This window comes from Bos grunniens, chromosome 20 (assembly GCF_055505025.1).
Source record: "Bos grunniens cultivar Pamir isolate PY7600 chromosome 20, Bosgru_T2T1.0, whole genome shotgun sequence".
NCBI classification, from domain to species: domain Eukaryota; kingdom Metazoa; phylum Chordata; class Mammalia; order Artiodactyla; family Bovidae; genus Bos; species Bos grunniens.
The window spans coordinates 15,406,323-15,418,794 of NC_141184.1; the positions used below are offsets into that span (position 1 = coordinate 15,406,323).

Genomic DNA, 12,472 nt, shown 5'->3' on the forward strand with positions numbered 1-12,472 from the left:
ATGTGCCATAACTACTAAAGCCTGCAAGCCTAGAGCTGCGCCCCACCATGAGAGAAATCAGAAGCCCACGTACTGAAGAGTAGCCCTGCTCGCTGCAACTAGAGAAAGCCTGAAGGTGGCAATGAAGACCCAGCTCAGCAGTAAATAAATCTTAAAAAAAAACAAAAAAAACCCAGCAATAATTAAGTTAATAATCCCTCCCAAACCCTTAAATCAAGCTAAACTCAAGGTTGACGGCTACAAGAATGACATCTACCATTACTAGGAGCTAAGAGTGAACTTTTTAACAAAAGCTTTGCTAAAGACGACTTAAAAGGCATGAAGGATGAACGGGGTGTCTTGGGCAACACAGACAGCTATTCTTTGCATGAATAAAAATATGCATGAAACTGGGTCTTCAGTGGTGCCAAGGAATTTTATCTGACCCACCAAGAGATACTGTTTCCAACAGCAGGTTCAGCAGCATGCTCTGGGAATTACGGCCTCAAGGCTGGATCCAGAGCATAAAAACTCCAAAGGTGTCCTGTCTTGTTTCATGCAAATAAGGAAAGTCCATACCTTTCCTCCTCCTCCCGTTTCCTCTTTTCTTCCTCTTCCCGTTTCCTCTTTTCCTCCTCTGCTCGTTTCTCCGCCAGCAGTTGTCTGTAAACTCTTCTGGCAATCTGACCTCGGAGTTGCTTCTGGAAAACCACAGCTGCTTTTTTCAGGTGCAAAAATCTCCTCCTCAGGAGGAAGGCCCTGTAGTTCTTCTGTATGATCACTACACAATCAAGGACCTTCTTGTATTGCTTTCTGAAAAATGAGAACGAAAACAGCACAACAGCATTGCTGAGGACGGAATGAGGCCACAAGCTCTTCACAGGAGTTTATGTTAATGTTACACGACAAGAGAGCAGGATCTCATTTGGGGCTGATCCACTCATTATGGGACTCATTACAGGGAGCCAGTGAGTAGGCCCTTGTGGGCAAAACAGAAGAAAAACAAAAGAATAATAACAGAACTCAAGCAAGAAGCCTATCATCATATTGGCTAAATAAACACATCACTCCTAATAACTGACTTTGCAAAGTCCTGGCAGGAAGTGAGGCTGTAAACAGAACCAAGGGATGTGATACTTTCTGCTGTTCTTAGGAGCACAAGGGATGTGATACTTTCTGCTGTTCTTAGGAGCAAAAGGGAAAAGGATTCACCACCGCAGGATGGCTTTTATGTTTGAGAAAATGTAATGTATGATGATGAGATGATGACCAGTGGACCAGCCCGCTGGTCTAGGGATGCACGAGAAAGTGCCTGTCTCATTGGGCAAACCCGGGAGAGGGGGCCGCTGTGGACCCCGTGGGTCGATACCAAGGTAAACTGGCGAACTGCCTGTGGCTTCAGTATATGGCCCCAAGGAGCTAGGGAAACTATTTAAATATCTCGCCCGATGCCCCCCAGAGACACTACTGCTCTGAGACATCACGAGCCCCTGTTCCCACTTACTGCCCACGTCAAGCTAACTGGCATCACCAATTGGGAGCACTGCCCTGGCCCTCTCCTTAGCCTGGTCCTGATAAGAAACCATCTGGGTCTATTTTAAATGAAAGCATATAATAGCCAGCACCATCACGTGAAACATACTAGACACACCCCCTCCCCTCTGCATACTTCTTACCTCGCCAAGTAGCCCAAGACGTGGGCCCGGATCACCATGGCCGCCCGCGTCACCTCCTCTTCCCGTCGCTTCTCCAGTTTCTGCTCCAAGGACTCACGAAGGAACACCTGCCCAGGAGGGAGTGACATGTCACAACCGCAGAGTGGCAAGTATAGGGAAGGCCTCTCGGAGTCAGAGATTGCTTTGGGTGGGTGGAGGGGTGAGGGTAAGGCTTTTTTTCTCTCTCCGATTTTTGCTCCAAACACAAAAAGCAATGCTGCCCAGCAGAGGGAATCTCAAATTCCTAGTGGGGAAAGGATTTTTTTAATATCCCATCTGTCAAAGACTAAGACTTTTGTAAAATGTAGTCAAAATATATTACCAGAAAGAAAAAAAACCTAAGGATATTTAACATAGAAGTCCTACTTTTTTGTTTATTATTAGTTCAACAGGCATAAGACGACTGTGAAATTGCCACTGAAGTTTATAAACACTTATCTCATCGTGGGCCAGGGCAAACAGGTCAGGGACCAGCACTAGTCTGCACTAAGTAACAAGAGACGTGAAAAGACCCCCTAACGAAAGAAACGGAGGGGGAAATAACCAAAACATTTGCAAAACATTATTTGTCATCACGTGGAAAGTCTCTCTTCATGCTGTCAAGTGATTACAATCAAGCTTCTTGGCCTCAAAAATAAAGCAAATTAAAAATTTGATATTTAAGAGTGTAATTCTGTAAACTGTTTGAAATGAGCACTGAATCATTGATGTTACAGCCACCACAAGACAATCAGAATCAGGACTAAACAGATGGTAGCTATCTGTTGGCCTGTTTCTGGCTATGGGCATTTCAATACTAAGCTTGTCATTTACATAAAATAAGTGTGTCTGGTAACTGGCATTTGTATCAGAATCCCTAATATTTGAAAAAGTATGAAAATAAAAGACCCTCCCCTCAATCATGGCAGGGCGTCCCTGGTGGCTCAGACAGTAAAGAATCAACTGGCAATGGAGAAGACCCAGGTTCCATCCCTAAGCTGGTAAGATCTCCCAGAGAAGAGAACAGCTACCCACTCCAGTATTCTTGCCTGGAGAATACCATGGACAAAGGAGCCTGGCAGGCTAAAGTCCATGGGGTCACATAGAGTTGGATACAACTGAGCGACTAACACTTTCACTTTTCAATCACAGGAGCTTTTAATTTTGTAGTTTCCAATGTGATGCACACCTAACAAGTTTTGAATTATTACCTAAAAAAACTAATCCCAAATACTGGTCGGGGGTTAAATGACACACTCCCTCATTCATGATTTCTTGACTTATGCTCCTGTGACTCATTCTGGCCTACAACGATGCATCATGTCCCCTGATGGCACATTCTTCCAGACTTTCTGCTCTGTTTCTTCCAAGACATTTGAACAAAAAAGCAAATAAAGAATTCTACCACCATGTGACTCACAGAAACCTTACCTACTCCTGCTGTGGATTTCTGAGCATTTGTAAAACTCTCCCACAATACCTCTCCCAAAAAACCTTTGCATACAATGCTCTTCCTACAATTGCAAGTAATATGATCCACTGATGCATAAAGAGACTGCAAGGTTAGTAAAAAAAAAAAAAAAAAGTAAGAAGCAGAAGCTACAAGCATAAACTATGTTTGTTCGATAATGATAAAAGGTTTCCAGAAATATGAATCTCTACCAAAACAATAGGTCAGCAGCAGTTTTCACCAAGCCTGGACTTCAAAGAAATATTTAAACTTCTCTTTGAGATGATTCTTCTACATTAAGGAGCTTACTCAAATGCTTCTGCTTACTATTTAAAAGAAAAAGTAATAAAGTCTTTTTTTTTTTTTTTAACATTCGCCATTTACTTTTTTTTCTTTTGACGGAGCTGTGTGGTATGGCATTCCAGATCTTAGTTCCCTGACCAGGCATCAAACCTGCACCCCTTACAGTGGACGTGAAGCTATAACTGCTGGACCCCCCATGGAATTACTAAAGTTAAATCTTGACGAAGAGTGATGACGGTGGTGGTGACATAATAAAACAGAAGTGTTCATTCCAAACAGCCATATATTTATCACATGAACAAACAGGAAGCTTTATGAAGGAAAAAGATGCTTGCTCGTTAGAAGGAAAACTATGACAAACCTAGACAGCGTATTAAAAAGCAAAGACATCACCTTGTTGACAAAGGTCCATATAGTCAAAGCTCTGGTGCTTCCAGTAGTCAAGCAGGGATGTGAGAAAGAAAGAAAGGGAAAGTCACTCAGTCGTGTCTGACTGTTTGCAACCCCCCGGACTACACAGTCCATGGAATTCTCTAGGCCAGAATACTGGAGTGAGTAGCCTATCCCATTTCCAGAGGATCTTCCTGATCCAGGAATCAAACTAGGGTCTCCTGCATTGCAGGTGGATTCTTTACCAACTGAGCTATCAAGGAACCCCAGGAATGTGACAGTTGGACCATAAAGAAGGCTGATCACCACTGATGCTTTCGAACTGTGGTGCCAGAGAAGACTCCCGAGAGTCCCTTGGACTCAAGGAGAGCAAAGCAGTCAATCCTAAAGGGAATCAATCCTGAACACTCATTGGAAGGACTGATTCTGAAGCTGAAGCTCCAATACTTTGGCCATCTAATGTGAATAGCCAATTCATTGTAAAAGACCCTGATGCTGGGAAAGACTGAAGGCAGGAGGAGAAGAAGGCAGCAGAGGATGAAACGGTAGCATCACTGACCATGGACGTGAACTTGGGCAAACTCTGGGAGACAGTGAGGAACAGGGAGGTCTGGCATGTGGCAGTCCATGGGGTTAGGAGAGTTGGACATGACTTAGTGACTGAACAACAATATGAAGGGAAGTCTATCACTGTATCAGAAGTCTAAGGACTCTCTTGATTGGATCAGAATCAGAGAAATACCTGTTTTAGTTTCATGTCCATCAAAGAGAGCTCTCTGCTCTGCCCATTAGACTTACATCCACATCTTTATCTAGATCCTCTTTCCATAATGGAAAATGGAGCAAAATGCTTTAGAGACCTGACTTGGCTTCATTAAGAACATCTACCCTGAATTTACGCAGTGACAAGTGGGAATTGATCCAGTTCTTCCAGCCCAGGGTGCCTTTTGCCACGTCACCATGTTCCCAGGACACAGCCAAGATAAAGTTAGCAGGATCCAGCTGCTGTGAGTGGAGGTCCTTGTCGGGAATCATCAAACAGCCTAGGAAAGGTCAACACCCACTCAGGGGGCTGCTCGGCCAACCTTGACTCACTACCCAATATGAATATTTTCCTGTGGCTCTTTTTTAAAAAAAAAATCCTTTCTTTAGATAGCTTAAGAGCCTATGGATTATTATAGTAAACAGGTCTTTTTAGAACACCGCTTGCAGACTTTATTGCCACGGAAGAAGTAAGGTCTGGCAGTGTAGTCCAGGTGACCGGAAAAGTGAAACGTGCTAGAGTCACAGGGCAGAGGGAAAAGCCTAAGCCAGGCAAAAAAAAAAAAAGAGGGGAGCAGCTGTCCACCTCTGCCTCCCTAAACTCAGCTTCTCAGGGGGGACACACATCCCATCTCCTGATCGGGCTGCTCCGGGGGCTCAGCCAGCCTCCCATCTTCTTTAGGGGTGCTTCCCCAGCAGATTTAAATCCTTGCCTTTCAACAACTAGATGTGTTTTTTAAGCCTGTGAATTCAGTCCTGGTGCCATGTTTGGTTTTCTGACTACAGCGCTGCCCACAGTTCCCTCTACCGTGTAAGTGTCGACAGAAACTTCTTATCCAGAAGATCTGGATGCTCCTTAGTGGTTTACGGGTTTAAATGCAAAGACCTCTGGCAGTAGCACAGACAGAAACACTGCTAGCATATAATTAAGTCAAAAGTTGGTCAAGGTCAAAGCTATTTAGCGGATACAATTCAAATGCTCTCCATGTTTACATTTACTTCCTAATATTTACATGAAATGATAAGCTTCCATTCTACTGCCAATGTGTCACCAGTTAAAATTTAACTCCTCTTTAAAGACTTCCTTTTCTTGAATACTTTTCTGATCATTTCAATTCACAGTGAGCTCTCTCCTGGAGCTGTGTCCTCATTCCTTAAAGAGATCACACTATAATTTATTAATTGTATTGGAAAAAACTCTGATGCTGGGAAAGACTGAGGGCAGGGGATGACATGGTTGGATGGCATCGTCAACTCAATGGACATGAGTCTGAGCAAACTCTGGGAGACAGCGCAGGTCAGGGAAGCCTGGAGTGCTGCAGTCCATGGGGTCGCAGTCGGACATGACTGAGCAACTGAACAATAATAATGCGATGACATCTCCCAGCAAATAAGCAAACCAGGGGTAATGCTTTTATGTCTCTATATCCCTGTGCAACACCCAGTTCTAAGCTGTGCTGGGGTCTGACTTCCATTTGTAAATGAAGTTGGATTGGTTTTTTGGTGCTCAGTGCTCAAAAAAGTGACTGCTATTGGCTCAGTAAGTCAATGATCTTTGATATTATTCCACTATACAAGGAAGTGAGATAGGAGGAAGGTACACTATAGAGAATGTAATATATTATAGAGAATGTAAGATTCCAGGGAATCTTCCTGACTCAGGGATTGAACCTGGCTCTCCTGCATTGCAGGCAGATTCTTTACCAACTGAGCTATGAGGGAAGCCATGACAGAGGAGGGGGCTTAATCCAATTTAGGGGTGAGTTTCGATGCAGGGGGAGATGAAGCACGTCAAAAAGGATTCCCAGAGAAAGACAAATACCATGTGATGCCACTTACATGTGGAATCCACACTATGTCACAAATCAACGGATCTACAGAACAGAAGCAGACTCATGGACACAGAGAATATACTGGGGGCTGCCAAGGGGGAGCAGGTGGGAGAGGGGTGCACTGGGAGTTTGGGATGGACAGATGCAAACTACTACAGGATGGATAAACAACAAAGTCCTACTGTATAGCGCAGGGAACTCTATTCAATATCCTGTGATAAACCATGATGGAAAAGAATATGGAGAAGCAGGTATATATGTGTATAACTGAGTCACTTTGCTGTACAGCAGATTTAACTGTTGGGGGCCGGCGTGAGGTACTCCGCCCATGACAAAGGTCATGAGGAAGGAGGCTCGACATAAGCAAAGGCGGGATCGAGCCACAGGAGTCCCCCTGGAAATCCTCGAGCATCTACCCCCATAACCAGAGCCTGCCTACTTTACTACTTTGTGCTCTCCCCTACACCTCTGACTTTACGGGGGGCTGTCTCCCACCACCTCTTTCGGAGAAGGAGTTAACTTAGAGCTCCAGTTAATAATAATTCCTGGGCGTGACAAGAGTGTTTTAACCTACAAACTCCTCTGAAGGTTCTCTAGCCTGCCTGACAGGCTTGTCCGGCCACATGTGATTGCTCACAGCCTCCCAACCGTGAGAGGCACGAGATGCTTTAAACCTTCTAAAAACAGGTTCCTTAGAAAAGTTAGAAAACTATTAGTATAAGTATAGTGGGCTGATTAGAAATTGTATTGGTGAAGGATTTTTCATTTGTTGAGCCAATGTTTGTTGCTAAGACTCCACATCCCCTGCCCTTACACACATTAATGAATATATAGAAGAAATAAGTATTAACCTTTGGTATTAATCACGTTAGACCTTAGGCTAAGTAAATTCTTTCCTTAACTAAAACCCACTACACCCTCACCCTATAGGAATGTAACTTTATTTGGGTGGCGTCTGTTTTAAGAATAATCACCCTTGGAGAAAAAAGTGTTCTGGTTGACTGACCACCGTCACAAGGAGAGGGTCGTAAATTGTCAGCAGGCCCCCCTGGCCAGAAGATGATGTAACACCCTAAGGCCTCTGTATACATTTGTATGAAGCACCTGACTTTAATAAAAGTCAGGACTGCTGTCCCCACGTGACTTTTACATAACATCTCAGTGTATAAAAACAGGCTCTGGAAAATAAAGAAGGGGGATCAGTTCCTCGAAAGACTGGTCTCCCCATGTCGCTCTCTCACTCTGGCTGAGTCTCCATCTGGAGCACGGAACCCGCCATGCTTACTAATTATGCCTGGGCTTCTAAGATCCGACTGGGGAGGCCTCAGTGTCTTCTCTCCTTTGGGAGAACGGAAGGACGCCTGCGGCCTATGTAAGTGGCACAAGCTTCTTGTCTTGAAGTTTTATTGGTCTCCCGCGTAAACCAAGCTACTCAGCCTCTTTTCTCCACTGAATTTTCCTACTGAGCTATCCTCATTCTATTACTCTTTATATCTTTGATGAATATTTAAATAGTCACTGAAGCCGTCTCCCCTTCAAATACCCTGGATCAGCCGGGGCTGGACCCCGGCATTTAACACAACACTGGACATCAACTATACTTCAATTTAAAAAGGAAAAAAGAAAGAAAAAAAAAAAAAAAAAAACGATTCCCATCAGTCTGCATCCAAGCAGACTTGAAGGATAGACTGGCTAAAACAAGGAGAGGGGAGAGTTCCCGGTAGAGAGACCTTCAAACCTGCGAGGACACACACCCCAAGGGACCCCAAACGCCCCGATATGTTACACCCTTGCTTAATCCAACTAGGGTGGGTGGAATCTGACTTTCTCCTAGGACGTGGCACAGGTGAAGGGGTATCCCTCTTGCGAGTGTGTTACATTATATATAAGACTCCACCAAGCTTCTCCTGCTGGCCCTGAAGAAGCAGGTGGGCCCAGGGTGAGAACATCAGTGGGTGTTTTCCTGAGACTGAACATATAACAAGCTCGTGTCATTCCCTAACAGTGTGTGTGTGTGTGTTTTGATTTAAGCACTTAACTGACGCTGACTGAGCTCCTACTATATGCACTGTGTAGTACCGTGTACGTGTACTACATGGGGTAAGAAACTGGGTGGGAAACTCTAGAAGCTGAGAGTTAATTTCAGGGTAGCAGCCTGCAGGAAAAGAGAGGCCTGGGAAAGACTGAGGGCAGAAGGAGAAGGGAACGACAGAGGATGAGATGGTTGGATGGCATCACTGATTCAATGGCCATGAGTTTGAGCAAACTCTGGGAGATAGTAAAGGACAGGGAAACCTGGTGGGCTACAGTCCATGGGGTTGCAAAGAATCGGACATGACTGAGTGACTGAACAACAACAACAACAGTCCTACAACCACAAAGAACTCAATTCTAGAGCCACATGAGCTGGGAAGAGGACCACAAGCTCTGGAAGCGAATGCAGCCCTAGCTGACAGTCTGAGACCCAGAGAGAGGACCAGCTACGCTGTGCCTGGAGCCCTGACCCACAGACACTAGGAGATCACTGCCTCGTGCTGTGAAAGCTGCTAAGTTTATGGCTGATTATTACACAGCAGTAGGTAACTCACACAATACCTCTGCATGCTGTTTCTACCCTAATAGACGCGCGTGTACTAAGTCACCTCCAGTTGGTGCCTAAATACCTGTCATTAATTTCACATCAGTGTTACAGACTGAATGTCTAGCACCCCTTTGCCCCCAATTCATATGCTGCAGCCCTAACTGCCAGCGTGATGGTATTTGAAAATCAGGCCTTTAGGAAGTAATTTCATTTAGGACGGTGAGGTCCCATGATGGAAAGAAGGAAGACAGACCAGAACTCACTCTCCACCGTTTAAGGACATAATAAGAAGGCAGCTGACGGTAAAGAAAGAAGGAGTCCCTTGCTAGAACCTGACCACGTAGGCACCCTGATTGCAGATTCCAACCTCCAGAACTTTGTGAAATAAACATGTGTGTTTAAGCCACGCTGTGGTATTTTATCAGAGCGGCTCTAAGATGAAGATAGTCAAACTGCAAGATACCTCTCTTTCCCTCTTCTTCCTCTCTTTTTTTTATACAAAGAAACTCCTAGGTTAAAAACATAATCTGAGCAGCAACTTTAAAATACTTCTCTGACCCTACACTGCGGTTCAAGGAATACCTCCAACTCTGAGGACATCCATACACTCAAAGGCCAGGCCCCAGCTGCCTGCATTTCTGCCTCTCCGGTGTGGTAAGACACTGGAGGTGGGAGGGGACACAAGGCTGGAAGCCCACATGGGGGTTTTGGCCATTTCTGATACTGGGAGAAAAGGTTGCACTGCCAATTTTATGGCTAATTTTTGCAATCGAGGCCAGACCAATCATCACTTAGCTCAGGGGTAAAGGCCTCATACCTGCATGTGTAAAGAATGGATTTCACCTTGGCTTTTGGGACTGGACTTTGGGCAACCTAGATGATTTCAGACGATTTCTGGTCTCTCACACAACAGCTCCCGCGGTGCCCAGGGAACGGGCAGCGTTATGACAACGCAAAGTTAGAGGGTCTGGTGCCTCACTTCTTAGATGCTGGAGGCTGCCCAGCTCTTTTCTGGCACTGAGTTGCCTATCAGCCAACATCTGTTGACTGACTGAATGAAAATATACACAGGACCTGATGCTTCAATGGGTCCCCAAGAACAGAGTCCCCAGAGAGTCAAGGACTTCAAATAAAAGGTTAATGGTAGAAGGACAAAGAGTGTTGGCCAGCGTGATACCATGATATCATCTTCCCAATGCTGAAAAACAATTGGTTAGCAGTCATCACAGGACACTGAACTCAGACATCTCTCCGGGGGTTGACGGGCCAGCCATTCGCTCTCTGAAATCTTACCTTCGTCTTCCCCAGTTGCCACTCACTGTTGGAGGCGTCGTAGAGCTGCAGCAGCGCCGTGCACTTGCCCCTGATGTCCTCAGGCAGCGCCACGTTCCTCATCAGCACCTTATACCTGCAATGTAAGAACACCCAGTATCACCTCGGGCTACAACCCTTTCCCCAATCTCTTTGAAAAGGAGGGTCTCTGCAACTCCATCTTGCCTTTTGTAAAAGTCCTGGAAGGGTCTCCGGACGGCATAGCCAGCTTTCCGGATCCTGACCGTCTCCAGCATCCCCGAGTACCGCAGCTGGTTGACCACGACTGCCTGGTCAAACTGGTCGGGCATCTAAAATGTGCAAAGAGGTGAGAAGATGAGGTTATTAACAACACCACCCACACCACAGCTGTACACACATACACTTTAGGCCTACACAAATACATAGAAGAGAAAACGAACTCATCCCGTGTACCTATAGACTGGTCATAATAGCCAGCACTATCAACCCTGCCCCATCCTTAGCCCTTGTACTCTTTGTTCCTGGATGTTTTGGAGCAACAAGTCCCAGACAGCACACCTTCTCATTTGTAAACATATCAGTATCATTTTTTTTTTTTTTTTCCGACCACACTGTGCGGCATGCAGGATCTTAGTTCCCCAAATGCGGATCAAACCTGTGCCCCTGCAGTGGAATCACAGAGTCCTAACAACTGGACCACCAGGGAAGTCCCCCCATCAGTATCATTTTTAAATAGAACTACAACACTGTTATGAGTCTTCCCTGTAGCTCAGATGGGAAAGAATCTACCTGCAGTGCAGAGACCAGGGTTCAATCCCTGGGTCAGGAAGATCCCCTGGAGAAGGAAATGACTACCCACTCCAGTATTCTTGCCTGGGGAATCCCCATGGACAGAGGAGCCTGGTGGGCCACAGTCGGACATGACTAAAAGACTAACCCTTCAATCACTTTTTATCACAATACTATTATATTTAAAAGATATCAATAATTTCTTGATATTAATATCCAGGTTCAAATTTCTGATTATTTTATGAATATCATAACCAAACCACCATTTTTAATTCTACATTTTCCAAAGAAGCTAAAGTGTCATGCATTTGTCACTTTAATACTTCAATTTCCAGGCATTTATTTAGCTGAAGAATGCAGTGAAGTGACCCAGGGAGGACTAGGGAAAGAGTTAGGGGCTAGAGAGAAAAAGGAGAGATTGTAAGTGGAGAAAATTCTCAACTTCTAGTCAAACACGCTGTTTATCACATTCCATACTATGATCACTAAATACATTAATCCCGGAACATACAAATGAAAGACAGAGGAAATCAGACCAAGACTTAACATTCTGAACCACATTCTCAGATCTGCTCAGTTGCCAAACAAGCTGGCATCGCTGACAGGACAACAGTCTTTCAGGGAAAAGCTCCGAAGTAGGCCATTTCCCACTCACAGCTTTTTGAGCAGGGATTTGTTTTTTAATCCAGATACCCCATTTCCTTTAATTAACTTGTATTTTGTTATCTTACAGAACTGTGTATAAGATGACTGAAAAATAGTGCCATAGGACTCAAAGACGTTGTTAAAAAAGTGCAAAGACATAAAGTGGCTTAAATTTGTGAGCTTTAAAAACACAGCCAGTTATTAGCACAAAATCAGGCTGAAAGGCACGTTATCCTGTTCACTTTCCAAACTAGCAAAACATAAATCTGAAGAATGCTCTGCAAATCTTTGCAGCGTTTGATGGAAAAGTTGCTGTCCCATGCAGCAGAATGACTTCTCTCGTATTTAATTTCTCCCTAAAACACTGTAGTTAAACTGTCTCTATTCGGCAGTATTCTACCCGAAACTAGCCAATAAACGAGGGCAAATACCCAAAGAACTGTGGCTCACTGCTTTCTAGTCTTAATTATTTCAAATATTCTTAGACAAGAAAGAATAGAATAAAAGCATGAAAAAACTAGCCTTGGTTACTCCTCTACTTAATCTTTGGATTAAAAAAAAAGGAGAGGTCCACAGTTCTGAAGGTATGTGGTTAAAAGTTCTTATAATCTGAATCCACAATAACCACCAGAGAGCTAACATAAAACAAACACTGAATAAGACATCAGGCTTAGTTAACTGTTAAATTCATAGTCAGAGAAATCTACAAATTTCATGTTTAATCATTTGATGCTTCAAGACTTGTCCAATTTTT

At 44.3% G+C, this 12,472-nt stretch overlaps 1 protein-coding gene across 8 annotated transcripts in view; it reads right to left on the reverse strand.

Moving 5' to 3' along the window:
- Nucleotides 1-12,472, reverse strand: part of MYO10 (myosin X) — a 260,576-nt gene that overhangs the window by 32,981 nt on the left and 215,123 nt on the right. For all 8 annotated transcript variants that reach the window (XM_086362496.1, XM_086362497.1, XM_086362494.1 and 5 more), the window contains 4 exons: nucleotides 10,489-10,613; nucleotides 10,285-10,399; nucleotides 1,656-1,762; nucleotides 559-792 (listed from right to left, as the gene is read on the reverse strand). In XM_086362496.1, the coding sequence (XP_086218622.1) occupies nucleotides 559-792; nucleotides 1,656-1,762; nucleotides 10,285-10,399; nucleotides 10,489-10,613 (581 nt within the window). The remainder of the gene's footprint in view (nucleotides 1-558; nucleotides 793-1,655; nucleotides 1,763-10,284; nucleotides 10,400-10,488; nucleotides 10,614-12,472) is intronic.